Source organism: Culex pipiens, chromosome 1 (genome assembly GCF_016801865.2).
Source record: "Culex pipiens pallens isolate TS chromosome 1, TS_CPP_V2, whole genome shotgun sequence".
NCBI classification, from domain to species: domain Eukaryota; kingdom Metazoa; phylum Arthropoda; class Insecta; order Diptera; family Culicidae; genus Culex; species Culex pipiens.
In genome coordinates this window covers 118805779-118819420 of record NC_068937.1, presented here as the reverse complement: position 1 = coordinate 118819420, position 13642 = coordinate 118805779, and the positions used below count along the sequence as shown (strand labels likewise).

Here is a 13642-nt window from a genome sequence, read left to right as displayed (position 1 = left end):
CAGCAAAACGTCAAGTCGAAAACTGGGTTCACTTGTCAGTTGGGCGGTGGTGTTTGCTTTTCTTTTTATTTTTATGCGGCGCAAGTGTTTCCTAATGGGGACAGAGTTGCCAGCGTAAGTAAATGTTGCTGAATTTGCGATTAATATTTAGTTTTAATTAACGCTGATGTTCAGTCCGACTACAAATATGATGATTAACTAACGGGACTGGGCCAACATTTGTATCAACATTTGTGGAAAAATTATGGCCTTTCAAAAATAACCTTGGTCAGAAATTTGAATTCATGAAAATGAAACAAACCTCGGATTAGTTTGCAGTAGGTCCTATGAACCATTTGTAAACCTAGTCGTTTTCGACCGTTTTTTGTTCAATATACGAACTATTCACTTCACTAATTGTAAAGATTGTTCATCTGCACGTTTTGTAATAAGTTGCAAAATGATGATGTTTTCAGCATCCAACTATGCCGCAGAGTTGAATAAATACGACGAATGCTAAAATAACGAGTTTTCAACGAGTTGTTTAATTCCGAAAAATACATTTTAATCGATTTTTATAGAAACAGCCTCAAATTTTAAAAAAGCTCGGAAACATTGAGTGCATCCCATTCACCGGAGTAAACGGGATACACTCAATGTTTACATTTGTTTATAGGACCTAATCAAAAAAAGTCTACATATGTGACCGAAGTAGTGTTAATCCCTGACATGGCATGAGCAAACTTTCCGATAAATCGTTTTCAAAATCTAGCAAACGACTTAAATAAATAGGGGGATGGTGTCGATATTTTTAGACCACATTTTCCACATTTTTTCCATCAAAACAGACTACTTTATCGACTACATTTTGCTGGGCGAGATAGGACGCCTTCTATATTTAGACGATTACTCAGCACTTTTCCACTCTTACACTTAAAAAATCAGATGGCAGCACGATGTAACGCAACGTCCCAATTGAAGTCGTTATGTCCCAGTCAAATCAATCCGAATTCTGAAACGGAATCTAATTAGAATCGTATACAAATTCCGTTTCAAACGCAACAACCGGTTCCGTGTTCGAACCGGTTGTTGCATTTGAAACGGAATTTGTATACGATTCTAATTAGATTCCGTTTCAGAATTCGGATTGATTTGACTGGGGTTGTGCTCACTTTCGAGATAGCTCATTTTCAGTTTATCCCCATCTGTCGGACACTAGCGCGAGAGCAAACGTTGCTCAAAAATAGGAGAGTGTAATATATTTGTATAGTTGACATGAAATTGAATTAGAATCATTGAAATAAAATTCCTGCCCTTTTAAAATAATATTATAAAAAACAAAATTCTTTAAATGGCTCACTGACAAGCACTGACTGACAGCAGTGTACAATTTATTAAAAAGGAACAATGTCATCATTAATAAGAAGATTTAAAGGTGCCATCCACAAATGACGTAGAATTTTTTCCATACGCTTTCTTTTTTGCCTTCCTTACCTTACTGAGGAAGGGACATAAACTCACTCGAAAAACGAAATTCTTAATTTGACTTTCTAGACCCACCTTCATGTATACATACATACAATGTCACCTTCATGTATACATACAATGTCGGTGTGTGTGGTGGGATGTAGATAAAAAAAATTGCTCTGGATTATCTCGGCACTGGCTGAACCGATTTGGACCGTTTTGGTCTCATTCGATCCGTCTTGAGGTCCCATCAGTCGCTATTGAAAATATAAAGTTTAATTAAGTACTTCAAAAGTTATGCTAAAAAGGTGCCATCCACAAATGACGAAGCATTTTATCCATACGATTTCTTATTTTTGTTTGTATGGATCGGCACTCACCCTCAGACCCCTCCTCCCTCTCCCTCTAAAATGCTACTCCATTTGTGGATGATGCCTAGTAATTTTATAAAGGTGTCTTTATTTAACTTTATTTTTTTATTCAAACTTAATTTTCTAACCAAAATTTTACATTGAGGCTTTGCAGTTTAGTGATAGATTTTAGTTTTAGAAAGATTATAGTTTCTGGAGGTATCGTTGCCAAACAAAAAGTCTAATTTACAACCGATTTTTTTTTGCAATTCCTCACCTTCCGTACTGCTGGTTGCACAAAACCGGATGACCTTGAGGGACCACCGCAACAGTGTACACACTGAAGTGGCCACAAAACAACTCAATATCTACTCAGACACTCATAACTTTAATGTAAACAATGACATCTCAATACTCCTTGAATAACTTGCAGCAAGTTTATTAGGGTGGTTCACTTTTTATTTTTAAAGAATCTATTCCCTCTATTTTCTTATACCATTTGACGTCGATCATTGAAGAACATCTGGAAGATCCGGCTCGGACAAGCTGCGACATCAACATCACAAAGACGAAAACTAGTTTTTTTTAGTATTCGCGAACTTCTACTTAAGAGCCAGCGTTCGCACGGGCAAAAAGCCGAAGCTTAATGGCTCTTTATCACTGCGTTAGCAGTGCGATCAATGGGCCGAGTTCTATACACGTCGAGGTGTTTCGTACAAAGACCCGTATAAAAACCGGCGCGCGAGGTTACCTACGCGGTTCGGGTCAGGGCACGACAAGATGTATTTGGCTAGACCAATTACTCGCAGAGTTGGGTATGGCGATCGGGGCGAGTTGGTGTTCATGTGTGAACTTCTAGTAGACGCAGATCTTGAGCCGTTCGCCAGTCAGTCGAATTCGGGCGGTCAAACTCTTAACATAACTGCGCGTTGAATTGCGCGTGTGACGATCAGTTTTTGAATAATTTGCTGTGAGTATTCTAAACAAACAAATTGGCTGAAAATGTGTCGTTTTGTTGCTTGGACAAACCGTTAAGCAGTGGTAGTGGTTAGCCGGCTTGGTTTTAATATGGACGGCAAGAAACCGGGAAGCTGATTCGTCGTTGATAAGAGTGCGAAGTATGGCCAAGAATGTAAATTAATGGGAAATGTAGTGTTAGTTTTACGGTTTGTTATGGTCACGTTTACGGTGGTTGCTCTAACCACAATCTAGTTGCAAACGCCTCTTTGTTACAACTTTATTAATTCACAAAAACTGTGAAGATTTATTATCGAGCATTGTAGCCTAGCGGTAAACCTTCCGCATCGTAAGCGGTAGGTCGGTAGTTCAATCCCCGGCTCTGACCAATACTTTGATTGATTATTTTATTACTGTGAAGTGCTATAATCAAGGATGGAAAATAATATTACGTGTCAACATGCAAGATTTTGTTCATTACATATACGTGATAAATAATTACGATATCCATTTAACAAGCAATGCAAACATGGAATAATTCCATGGTATAGAACTGTTTTACTTAACTGTTACCAACTCAGATTCTTGTTAACAGTTCTTATAGGTTCTAATTCATGTCAAATAATACCAAAATGAACAATCTTATACCTTCGGATTTCATGTGTTTTGGCGTTTCTTACAAGTGTCCTTACAAAGTGTGTACAAGGTACACGTACGCGACTGCCGGTGGGTTAAGGCACCTACCGGCAAATTTAATAAAAAATCTAAACAAAGATTTATTCGTTTGTTGTTCCGAAACAAATTAACATTTAGATTTTCCTTGATTCATGAGTAGCTCGAAGCCATTCACCGTCCTCATTTCTTCCTCTAAATCATTTCTCGGCCTCGGTCTGCCTTCTTCTGAATTTAGGTCTGCCCTTTTCCAAAGCATTTCCACTTCAAATCGATCCCAATTAAATCCCTTCAGCTGATCTCCGCACAGGGAACAAGTTATCCTGGAGGCACCGCACCCGTATCCCAGGCAGGTGCATTCTCTCGGATTAAATTGTACTGTGCAACTCTCGACAACCTTTTTTGTGTTGTTGTTCTCCACCAGTTCCTCATCCACAGTGCCCGCCCGTAATCAAGATTCTACTCACGCCAACCGTCTTGCGCGTTAGCAGACGACGCTTCCAGCCCCGAGGCGTTTGTTCTACACACAAGCCAAGAGGACGCGACTCGCGAGTCGTCTAACGCACCTTTAGATCACTGACGATCATCGAGCGGGCGGCTAAGGTTAATGTATAAAACGAACCTCGTCGGAGGATCACGAGCCCAGTCCAGTCGCGGTGTTCCAGAAGTCGAGGTCGCGCGAAACGTGGTGTGGAGAGTCCCAGCTTGCTGAACTGCCCCCGTCCGACTCTGCAATCTTTTGAGAAGTTAAACTTTGCGTGCTGAAAATTTGCAGCGAGAGTGAAAGTTTGCTAGATTAATATTTTAAAGGTTCGATAACACCCGGATTAGTGGAATCGTCGAGAAAAGGTGAAGAAACGGTTTTATTGATGTCAAGTGCTCATGCTGTACCTACTTATTAATTCATAAGTGTTAACGTCGTTGGTGAGGAAGAAGAAATCTTTTTAAGCTCATGTGTTTTATAGAATTCAAGATTTGCTTGATGCATTGAGCATCGCGAGTAATTTAAAATGAATATTTATAACGCATGTTCTGGAATTGACAACGACTACCGTAATCTGGAGTGAATCGGGACTACAGTCTGAATAAGGACAGCAGTTTTTAGAGCACTTAAAGCTTTTAAATTTGGAAATGGATGTACACATTTTGTTGGCCTGAGTCTGTTCTAACCGAAACCAACCAGAAAAATCAAAATATTGTGCTCCAACATGGTTAAAACTGATGTCCCAATCCGCCCCATGTGTCCCAATTGACCCCAGATTACGGTAACAGTTTACCCAGTGGCGAGTATTGTTTACGTCACAATGTTGTATGAGTATTGTTTACGGAGCTCCAATGTGTATGAGAATTGCAATAATTTCCGTCATGAAACGAAACGATTGAGTTGAGAGTGGGCTGAGCTGAGAAATCGATTATACAAAAGTTTTATTGTTTGTACAATTCGATTATAAAACTTAAGCGTTAAAAATGTTTAGAAAGTTATCAAAAGCTTTTAAATATTTTTTTGGACTTTAAATATTTCTCTTATTAAAACATAAACTTATGTTGAAAAAAAAACTTTTAATTTAGAATGTTACATTTATCTACAAACAGTCAACTTGTCATTTAGAATGTTACATTTATCTACAAACAGTCAATGTTTATTTATTTTAATAAATAGTAGGGGAAGGTGGGGCAAGACAACCATATGGGGCAAGAGGAACAATCGCTCGTACGGCCATAATTTTTACAATTTTGATTATTTCCAGTATGAGAAATTGTTGCTAGCAATGCAATTAGCTGATTCTACTACCACATAACCGCCAAAACGACGTAAACGCCTCGGGGCATAAGATTGAATGAAGTTTTTTTCAAAACCTTTGTTTCCTTATAATATTTGGAAAGTACAAAATAAGGCTTAGGGTTCGTTTTTAGGCTCATTTTATCAAAATGCTATTTTTCCTAGATCAGTAGTGACCCTACCAATGACTTGCACATATTATAAAGTATGATTTATGTTTTGGTTATTTTTGTAGAGAGCTTTTAAAAAATCTTGTTTAGGTGGGGCAAGTGTACCATATGGATTTTTAGTATGGAAAAAATACGAATTGCTGCAGCAACATATATTATTGGGAAATAAATACAAAAAAGTTCTTAAAAACTGATAAACAATTGTTTAAAAAAAATGTCTATAAAAAATAAAGTGATACTATGAAAATTTACTATTTATCATCTAAGTAATTATTTTTTTTCGTAAAAACGATCAAATTTTTAGTAAAATATTATTGATTTAACCTAAAAAAGAAAGAAACGTTTCAAATACATTCTAATCTGATGTTTCAAAGTGTTAGCAGTTCACTTGTTAGCAAATTAACATGTTGTTTCATGCATTGTTCCTCTTGCCCCAACGGGTTGATCGTCTTGGCCCACTAGTTGAGTAGAACGTACGGAAAATCAAAAATTTTAAAATCGTTTTTTAACATTGAAAAACAGGATTTTTTCAAAATTTGTTCTATCAAAGTCTTAGTTAAGACCTGAAATAAGATGATTATGAAAAAATCCGACAGATGTTTTAACGTTTTTAATGGGTTTTAACGAGCATTTCCTTAGCTTGTTACACTTGCCCCACTTTCCCCTGCACATATATTTAGTCAAAGAAGCATTTGAATGTAAATATTTCAAGAAAAACAAATGCCTCTCGTAATTTCTAAATACATTGAAAAACAAATCAAATGATATCAATGAATTTGTCAAACACTTAAAAAGAGATATTGGTCTTGTTCAAATTTAAGGGTTGACTTTTTTTCTTTCCAATGCCGGTGCAAATATTTTTCAAGTTTTAAACTTCAAAGACATAATTTAAAAAAAATATTTACAACGGCCTAGATGTAATATTTAACAAAGATGTATTCTTTAAAAATGAAATTTAGACCGTCAGTTGAAATATGAAGGCTTATGGATGATACTAAGAAAAGCAATTTCTATAATTCAATTCTTGCATGAGGTGTAACATTTGATTTTTGTAATAACAATTGCAGAAGCTGTATGGAGATTTTCATGGTTCATAAAGTTTTAGTCTATAAAAAAACATTTTTGGTATGCGGAGGGGTTCCATTTTAATTTGGATGTTATTTTTTTAAAAATGTGCTAATCCTAGTAAAATAATGGATACTTTTACTGTAGTTATTTAAAAGCAACCTGCAACATTTTATAACAATTTATAACGATTAATGGCGATGTAGACACGTCAGCTCCCTGTGTTGCTTCACCAGTCGTACAATTCCGGGAAACTGCTTTACAATAAAAGGGCAACAATCTGTGGGAACCTTGGATCAACAGTCAAGCTGAGATAATGCTTGATTTGCTAAAACTTACACCCATGTCTGGGGTTCGATGTAATTGCTTCAGGCTGTGCATTTCCACTGTCTGTTATCATCAAAATATTAGTCACAGTGCACTGCAGTGGTAGAGTCGATTCTAACCTCAACGATCGATTAACGACAATTTCGCCCTAAATCTCTCACCGGTTCACCTATATTGCCCCTATATAATTTGAAATTAGTCTAAGCCTTCGTTGGGGGTTGACTCGATTTGCAGTACTAATTAGTGCCTTCCTGAGAGCTGGTTTGAGCGTGGATAATTTTAAACACCGGCCAAGTTGATTGCATCACACAGAGTGCAAAAGTTGTGCCAGGTTGTAGTGGCTACAACACACGCAATGATCGACGGCGTTGAAGAGTGTTTTCCTGAGATTACGCACTTGAATCGAGCTGGGGTGTTCCAGGGGTTGCTCAAAGTCAACAGATTCGTGGTTTTGCGCAGAACAGGTTTTAATATTTGATCATAGAAGCAGAATATTACGAAAAAATATTCTCATGAATAATCATTCACTCGTAAATCTCTTGTTTGCTTGTTTGAACTATCTGCAAATAAATGTTGTTTATTGAAGAGTAAAAGGGGGGATCTCATTTTTTTGTCCGTTTGGTTACTTCAATCACAAACAGAACAACATTTGCCAGAATTTTAATTTCAGTACAAGCAAATTAGATGATTTCAGCGGTAATCATAGGCCCAATATAGATGAATTTGTGCTGTTTGTCGCCTAACGAATATTGTAGAATTCTTCATAGTCATGCCTAGATTTTAAAAATTCACAGTAACTCTTACTGTGCTCTACAATAATTTGTGTTGCTTCTACAATTTTTACACCTAATTTATAACTGTCTTTTTAAATCAAGTTCCTGTTGTTTTGATAATTTCAGAGCCTCAAACCCATCAAACATGAAGCCAGTGATGATCGCTCTGTTGGCGGCGAGCTGCCTCTGCTTGTGCGCCGTTGATGCTACCGTTGTAGATCCATGTCCTTGTAAGTTGTTCATCCAAAACTTTCGCTAGTCATGGTCAACAAACGGTTTTATTGATATTGTTTTTCCATCTGTTTTAGCATCCAAAAGCTTGGTTCCCATCGAGGAAAACGAAATCGAGATTAGCAACTGCGCCAAGGGACCGTGCAAGCTGAAGAGGAAGACCAAGGTGTCCATCAACCAGAAGTTTACGCCGAGTAAGTTTTGCCTGTGGTTTACTTTGTATGTTAATTCTCGCCTTCAATTTCCAATCATTTGTTTTTTTTTTCGCGGAAAATGGTTAGCAATTCAATGAAAATCCTAGATCCAAGAATTGGTAAGGATCTGACAACTTTTGTGCCCTTTAGAGGAAAAAAACTGAAAAAATTGCTTTACTTACTTTACTTTATTTCCTTGCAAACTTCATTCATTTGTTTATTTGTTTTATTAAGAATTGTTGGAAAACCTGCTACTTTACAGAAGATTTCATTTTCCAATTTATCATAGTTTTTTAAGCAAATATATAAAAATGTCATCTCAGATGCAGTCAACGTAAAAAAATTCCTAATTTGTAATTGCAGTTTCCATGAAAGTAATGGCACTTTTTTTTAAAATAAAATTAGAGAAATTGTTTTCTTTATGGAGTTGTGCCATTTGCTATAATAATTTTGAATCTGCTGAAATAAAATATAGTTTTGCAAAGAGTTAATTTACCGTCAAGATAAGTGTCAAACTCCAAAACAGTATCGTAAAGTTGAACTTTTCAGCACTAAAATACATGCTGCAATAGTAGTTTATGCAACAAGTTGCAAAAAGAGGATTTTTTCAGCACGAGTCGTACATTTATCCAACGAGGTTCACCGAGTTGGATAAATACGACGAGTGCTGAAAAAATCAAGTTTTGCAACGAGTTCCATACAACATTTTTTGCAATTTCGAAAAACACCCATTGAGTGAAATTTTAAGTCGAATTTTCATGAATTTTGTCAATGAATCGTTTAAATAAAAAAAAAAGTTGAAAAGTGTTACTTTTCGAAACAAGTGCTAAAAAGTTCAACTTTTCAGCACCCATTTCAGTGCTGAAAAGTAGAACTTTTCAGCATTTATTTTGAAAAGTGTTGCTATTCCATTCTGTTATTTTTGGTACAGAAAAGTAGGCTATTTCATCGTTCAAGAATGACAGGAAAATTAAGTAGTTTCACGACGGAATTGCAAAAAGTACTTTTCAGTACTGTTATTTTTAACGATGAAAGTAGGCCTTTTTCATTCGACATTGAACGGTAATATAAGTAGTTTCATAACGAAATTGCTTAAAATTATTTATTACTTAAATCTGGCAAGTATTTTTCTATCAAAATGTTTTTTTTTTAACTAGGCCGATGCAAATATTTTTCAAAGTTGCCGACTACGTGGCTTGATGGCTATGAGTCGGTTTTCAATCATTACACAGAAAAAAAAGTTGAATTTTGGAATGTTGAAAATTTGGTAGGTTGAATATTACCTCTTTTTTGAGTAATATTACATAAAAAATGTGTAAAAATGTGAACCTGATGAATATTCATCAAAAACTGATGAAAATTCATCATTTTCTAGAGTAAAATTCATCATTTTTTTAGCCACAAAATCTGTCACCATTTCCTGATGAATATTACCATCATTTTTTTTTCTGTGTAGTTTTCAAAAATCTCAAATATTGTACAGCGAAAATTCACTTATAACTTATAATATTTTTGAATTACTCAAACTGTTAAAAATGATTATAAACGCAGGGGAATGCAATTTTAATTGTTTTCAACTGATTGCACTTTAAATTATATTAGACAAAAACTCTAAAAAATATTTGCAGCAGCCCTAATTTATCATAAATACATTGAAATTTTGTCTCAATTGAGTTAAGTTAAAACAAAAAATGTAAATAGAAATGAATAACATCTAGTGACAACACTGAACTTTTCGTTTCGTAGGTGACTTATACATTTTTTGTAACTTTTCATTACTTTGCTTGTTTTTGATTTTGTCTTAACAATTAAATTACTCGCTTTGAAGTTATACCAAATCGGCAGAAAAAAAAACTTTGCTTATAAATTTTTACTATTTTTATTTATTATTTAAATATTGACGAAGTCATATGAAACAAGATCATAAAAAAACACAAATATTTAAAATTCCTTAAAGTTCTGCTTAAAGTGTGTCAAATTCAAAAGTTTATGGCCAAACAAGTCCACTACAATTATTTCAATTTGAGCTCTCAACGAATATAACCTTTTGCACTCTTCCCCAGCCGAGAACATCAAAACGATGACGACGACGGTGTTCGCGCAGGTGCTCGGTCTGCCGCTGCCCTTCATCGGCGTGGACGGAACCAGCGCGTGCGATTACATCTTCGCCGAGGACGGCGAAACCAAGCTGGGCTGCCCGCTGAAGGCCGGCGTTCCGGTGGTGTACAAGCGCGAGTTTCCCGTGCTGGAGATTTACCCCAAAATGAGCCTGACGGTGCACTGGGAGCTGCAGGGCCGGGGTTCCAAGTCCATCACCTGCTTCGAGGTGCCGGCCAAGATCGTTTGAGGGTTGAAATAGTTTGGAGCGATTTGCAGTACTTACATGAAGAGCCGTCCCGTACAATTATTGTGTAACAGAAGAGTGAGAAATTAAAGATTATATTTTTAAATAACTATAGTTATTCATTACTCTACTATTACCATACGGGGAATCACCAGAGATGATAGTTGCATGTCAAATTCCATAAACCTGAACAGTGAATCAAGTTCAATTCGCAGCTCTGCGACCAACCAACCAGTCATGTACGTTCTACCGGCAGTCATATCAGTCGTGTTCGGTGCCCTGTTGTTGTACTACTGGTACAGCTTTCATCAGCCACTCCACGTGACCTTCGAGCGACTTCAACAACTCTCCGGAGCAGACGTTGCAAACTTTACCCAACTGAGGCTTCTCGGAACGCCGGGAAGCTTCCAAACCGTCAACGGATCGTGGGAGCTGCTGCAAGACTTGGACAACAGTTGGATGTACTCTGTACGAGTGTTGTATATACCGCCACGTGGGCAAGCCTTTCAGAAAGTTCCACTACCGTCTCGCACCATCGGAGTTTGTGACCTGCTGGCCAGTGCAGCGTACAAATCGTTCTGGGATCAACATCAGTACTCCACCAACTATCCAGATCCGAAAAACCGGTCGGCAATTTGTCCCTTTTCTAGTGGAGCCTACTTCCTGAGGTCGGTTCCGCTGAATGCTGGGGATCTATTGTGGGTTGGTAGACCGGGGATGTATCGGATGGATTTTTGTCTAGCCAAAGACGGCGTTTTGAGGATGACTGAGGCGTTGTATTTCAGGGTACAGGCAGTGGTAGGAGGTTATTACTATTGAAATAAAATAAAAACGGTATTCAAACTAATGAAAATCAACAATCTAAAATCTCTAAAGCTTAAACTGAACAAATGCATTTTCATGCGCAGCACTTTGTATGTGAGCGATGAGAATTGATGAGTTTTCTCGATACTTGGATAGTCGCAATTTAATTTTGATTCTATAAGTTGTACTGAGGTCATTTGTAAAAGAAGTGATTTTTTTTTGCGGTGGGCAATCGCATCGTTCCGTCCAGAACCGAAATTGTACGGTTAAATTGTACGGTTTTCAAACATTACATCGAATGTGGCCTGCATTGAAGGAGCTGGTGGGTATGTCAGGAGCGCAAATCCCAGAATAAAGCAGTACTTGGGTAACATGGTCTGCGTTGGGGTTTGATGTAAGTTGTAATGATGTTTATAGTTTTCTAATAATGTTTAAAAGTTTTGATTGCGATTTAAACATATTTTTTGTATTTATTTTTTAATAGGAATGCTTAAATAAAGTTGCTACATGCCAACAATAAACGGTTCTAATGTACTATTGGCATGCAATTTGCAACAAAGTCAATTCTTATATTTTCACCTCTTTAACAATAAGGTCAGTGACTTAAACCAAAACAGAATTTTGAAACTTTTAACAACCAAACTCCAAATTAAAACAAACAAAAAATGAGTTAATCTATTCATCAAATCGATCGTCTTTTGTTCCTTGTCAAAATACCGTGCCGTCTTCTTTTGTAAAACAAAAAATAGCTAAAATAACAGTCTTAATTATTCCCTCAAGCTCAAGACCCTCAGTTTTGACTACAGTTTTTTCATATTGATCTAGAATAAAATAATAAATATAAATACGATGTAACCACTCGAACATTTTTTTAACAGAAATATGTTATTCAATTCAAGACAAAAGTGCAAAACAACCATCTGAACGCAAATTCCCTGACCTATCCGTGGACAAAAGTGTTCGCGTGACGTATGTCTGCCAATCTGTCCCAGGGACCACCTGCTGGGATGTTTGGAAGAGCCCCCCCGACTCGGGTCGTGACGACAGCCTTGCAAAAGTGTAAATATTTTTAGCACATTTATCAACTGCCCGTAACTCCTTCCCTGATCACCATATAGGACAACTCTGCTGTCCAACTCTGGTGGCAGTCTGGAGGGCTAATCCAGTTGTTTTTTCTTTTTTTTTCTTCTGAGCGTCGTCACACATGAACGTGCGTCGGACATGAGGATTGCTGGGATTGACACTTGAAATTGAAATTAATGCGTTTGCTAGAAGAATGTATCCAAGTCGGCCAGCGCACACGTGGAGGTGTTAATTAGCTTGCACGAAAGTCATATGTGTCCGACTAGCCAACTGCGATTTGCATACCCGGCAGGGGTTTCGGATTCACGCGCGCACGACGGTAGTATAAATTGTGGCGCAAGCCTGGTACATTTCTTCAGAACCAACCGTGTAGCGTACCAGTGTGGAACCAAGTTCGGACCAAATCGGATATCAGTGAGCCCGGAGTGAAAATGTTCAAACTGTACTTTGTGTTTAACCTGGTGTGCATCTACTTGGCCATCAAGAGTGCGTTCAGTGCGGAAGTGCCGGATCCCAATGTAACTGGTGGACATTACTTGGATTTGATCAATTTAGTGATTCTGGATTTACTTCACAGGAACAGAAAATATCCAACTATCTGGCTTCTGCCGGCGGTTCCGATGACGATGTTGGCAAACGTGCTTCGGCCATGTGGTTTGGACCTCGACTTGGAAAACGGTTTGTGAAACACCTCCTTCCAAGATCTAAACTAATCTAACCCAATCTTCTTCCAGTACCGTCACACCGGAACTGCACGACGACCTACTGGAAGAACTGGACGGCTCGCCCATGTTCTACCAGGGTGAAGCTCCCCAACGACTGGCTGCCGATATTGGCCAGGGAAGTCCGTACTTGGTCTTGCTGGTAACCGCCGCTGGTGGCCGAATCGCGAAGCCGCAGCCGGTCTTCTACCACAGTACCACCCCGCGTCTTGGACGTCGGGATGCTTCCGCCCAGGATGTCCACTCGCGGCCTCCGTTTGCTCCCCGACTCGGTCGGAATCTGCCCTTCTCGCCACGACTTGGACGTTCGTTCGGAGGAGCCCAGTCACTGGACAGTTTTGGGTTCTAAGCGATGAATTGGATGTCGAGATAATGAATGACCCTCCAACGGGCAACGAGTGGTTTCTATTGGGTTTGATTTATTTTTTGTATCTCAATATGGCTGGAATCCCAATAGAAGCTGCCCGTGGCCACGGTTACTTTATGTAAAGATCGAATTTTATGTAACTTACAGATTTATATAATTGTGCAATACGGAATACAATGTTTAGCGATGAAATTATAACTCGACGTTGAAGCGAAACATTTCATTTCAATCCGAAATTCCAATAAATACGAATCTAATAATACAATGACGTAACCTCAAAATAACGGTCACTAGACTGCCCTGTTCGCATGAATGTCCCATATGCATTTTCGTCACTTTTGAGTTAAGAGTGAGTGG

General features: G+C 37.9%; 3 protein-coding genes across 4 annotated transcripts; all 3 read left to right on the top strand.

Moving 5' to 3' along the window:
• The first annotated feature begins 2624 nt into the window (after positions 1-2624).
• Positions 2625-10418, top strand: LOC120431672 (ecdysteroid-regulated 16 kDa protein). Of its 2 annotated transcripts, none has more exons than XM_039596790.2 (4): positions 2625-2766; positions 7667-7770; positions 7849-7965; positions 10029-10418. In XM_039596790.2, the coding sequence occupies exons 2-4, from the start codon at positions 7686-7688 to the stop codon at positions 10310-10312; spliced, it is 486 nt and encodes a 161-aa protein (XP_039452724.1). In that variant the 5' UTR covers positions 2625-2766; positions 7667-7685; the 3' UTR covers positions 10313-10418. The 2 variants fall into 2 exon arrangements, with proteins under 2 accessions (XP_039452724.1, XP_039452723.1); XM_039596789.2 differs by lacking the exon at positions 2625-2766 and adding an exon at positions 4057-4274.
• A 59-nt stretch (positions 10419-10477) lies between these two features.
• On the top strand, positions 10478-12714 carry LOC120431670 (uncharacterized). The gene has a single exon (XM_039596787.2). The coding sequence runs from the start codon at positions 10478-10480 to the stop codon at positions 11126-11128; it is 651 nt and encodes a 216-aa protein (XP_039452721.1). The 3' UTR covers positions 11129-12714.
• LOC120431671 (PBAN-type neuropeptides-like) lies at positions 12529-13483 on the top strand. The gene is made up of 3 exons (XM_039596788.2): positions 12529-12714; positions 12774-12874; positions 12931-13483. Exons 1-3 carry the CDS (start codon positions 12628-12630, stop codon positions 13265-13267), a joined length of 525 nt encoding a protein of 174 aa, XP_039452722.1. The 5' UTR covers positions 12529-12627; the 3' UTR covers positions 13268-13483.
• Positions 13484-13642: the final 159 nt, after the last annotated feature.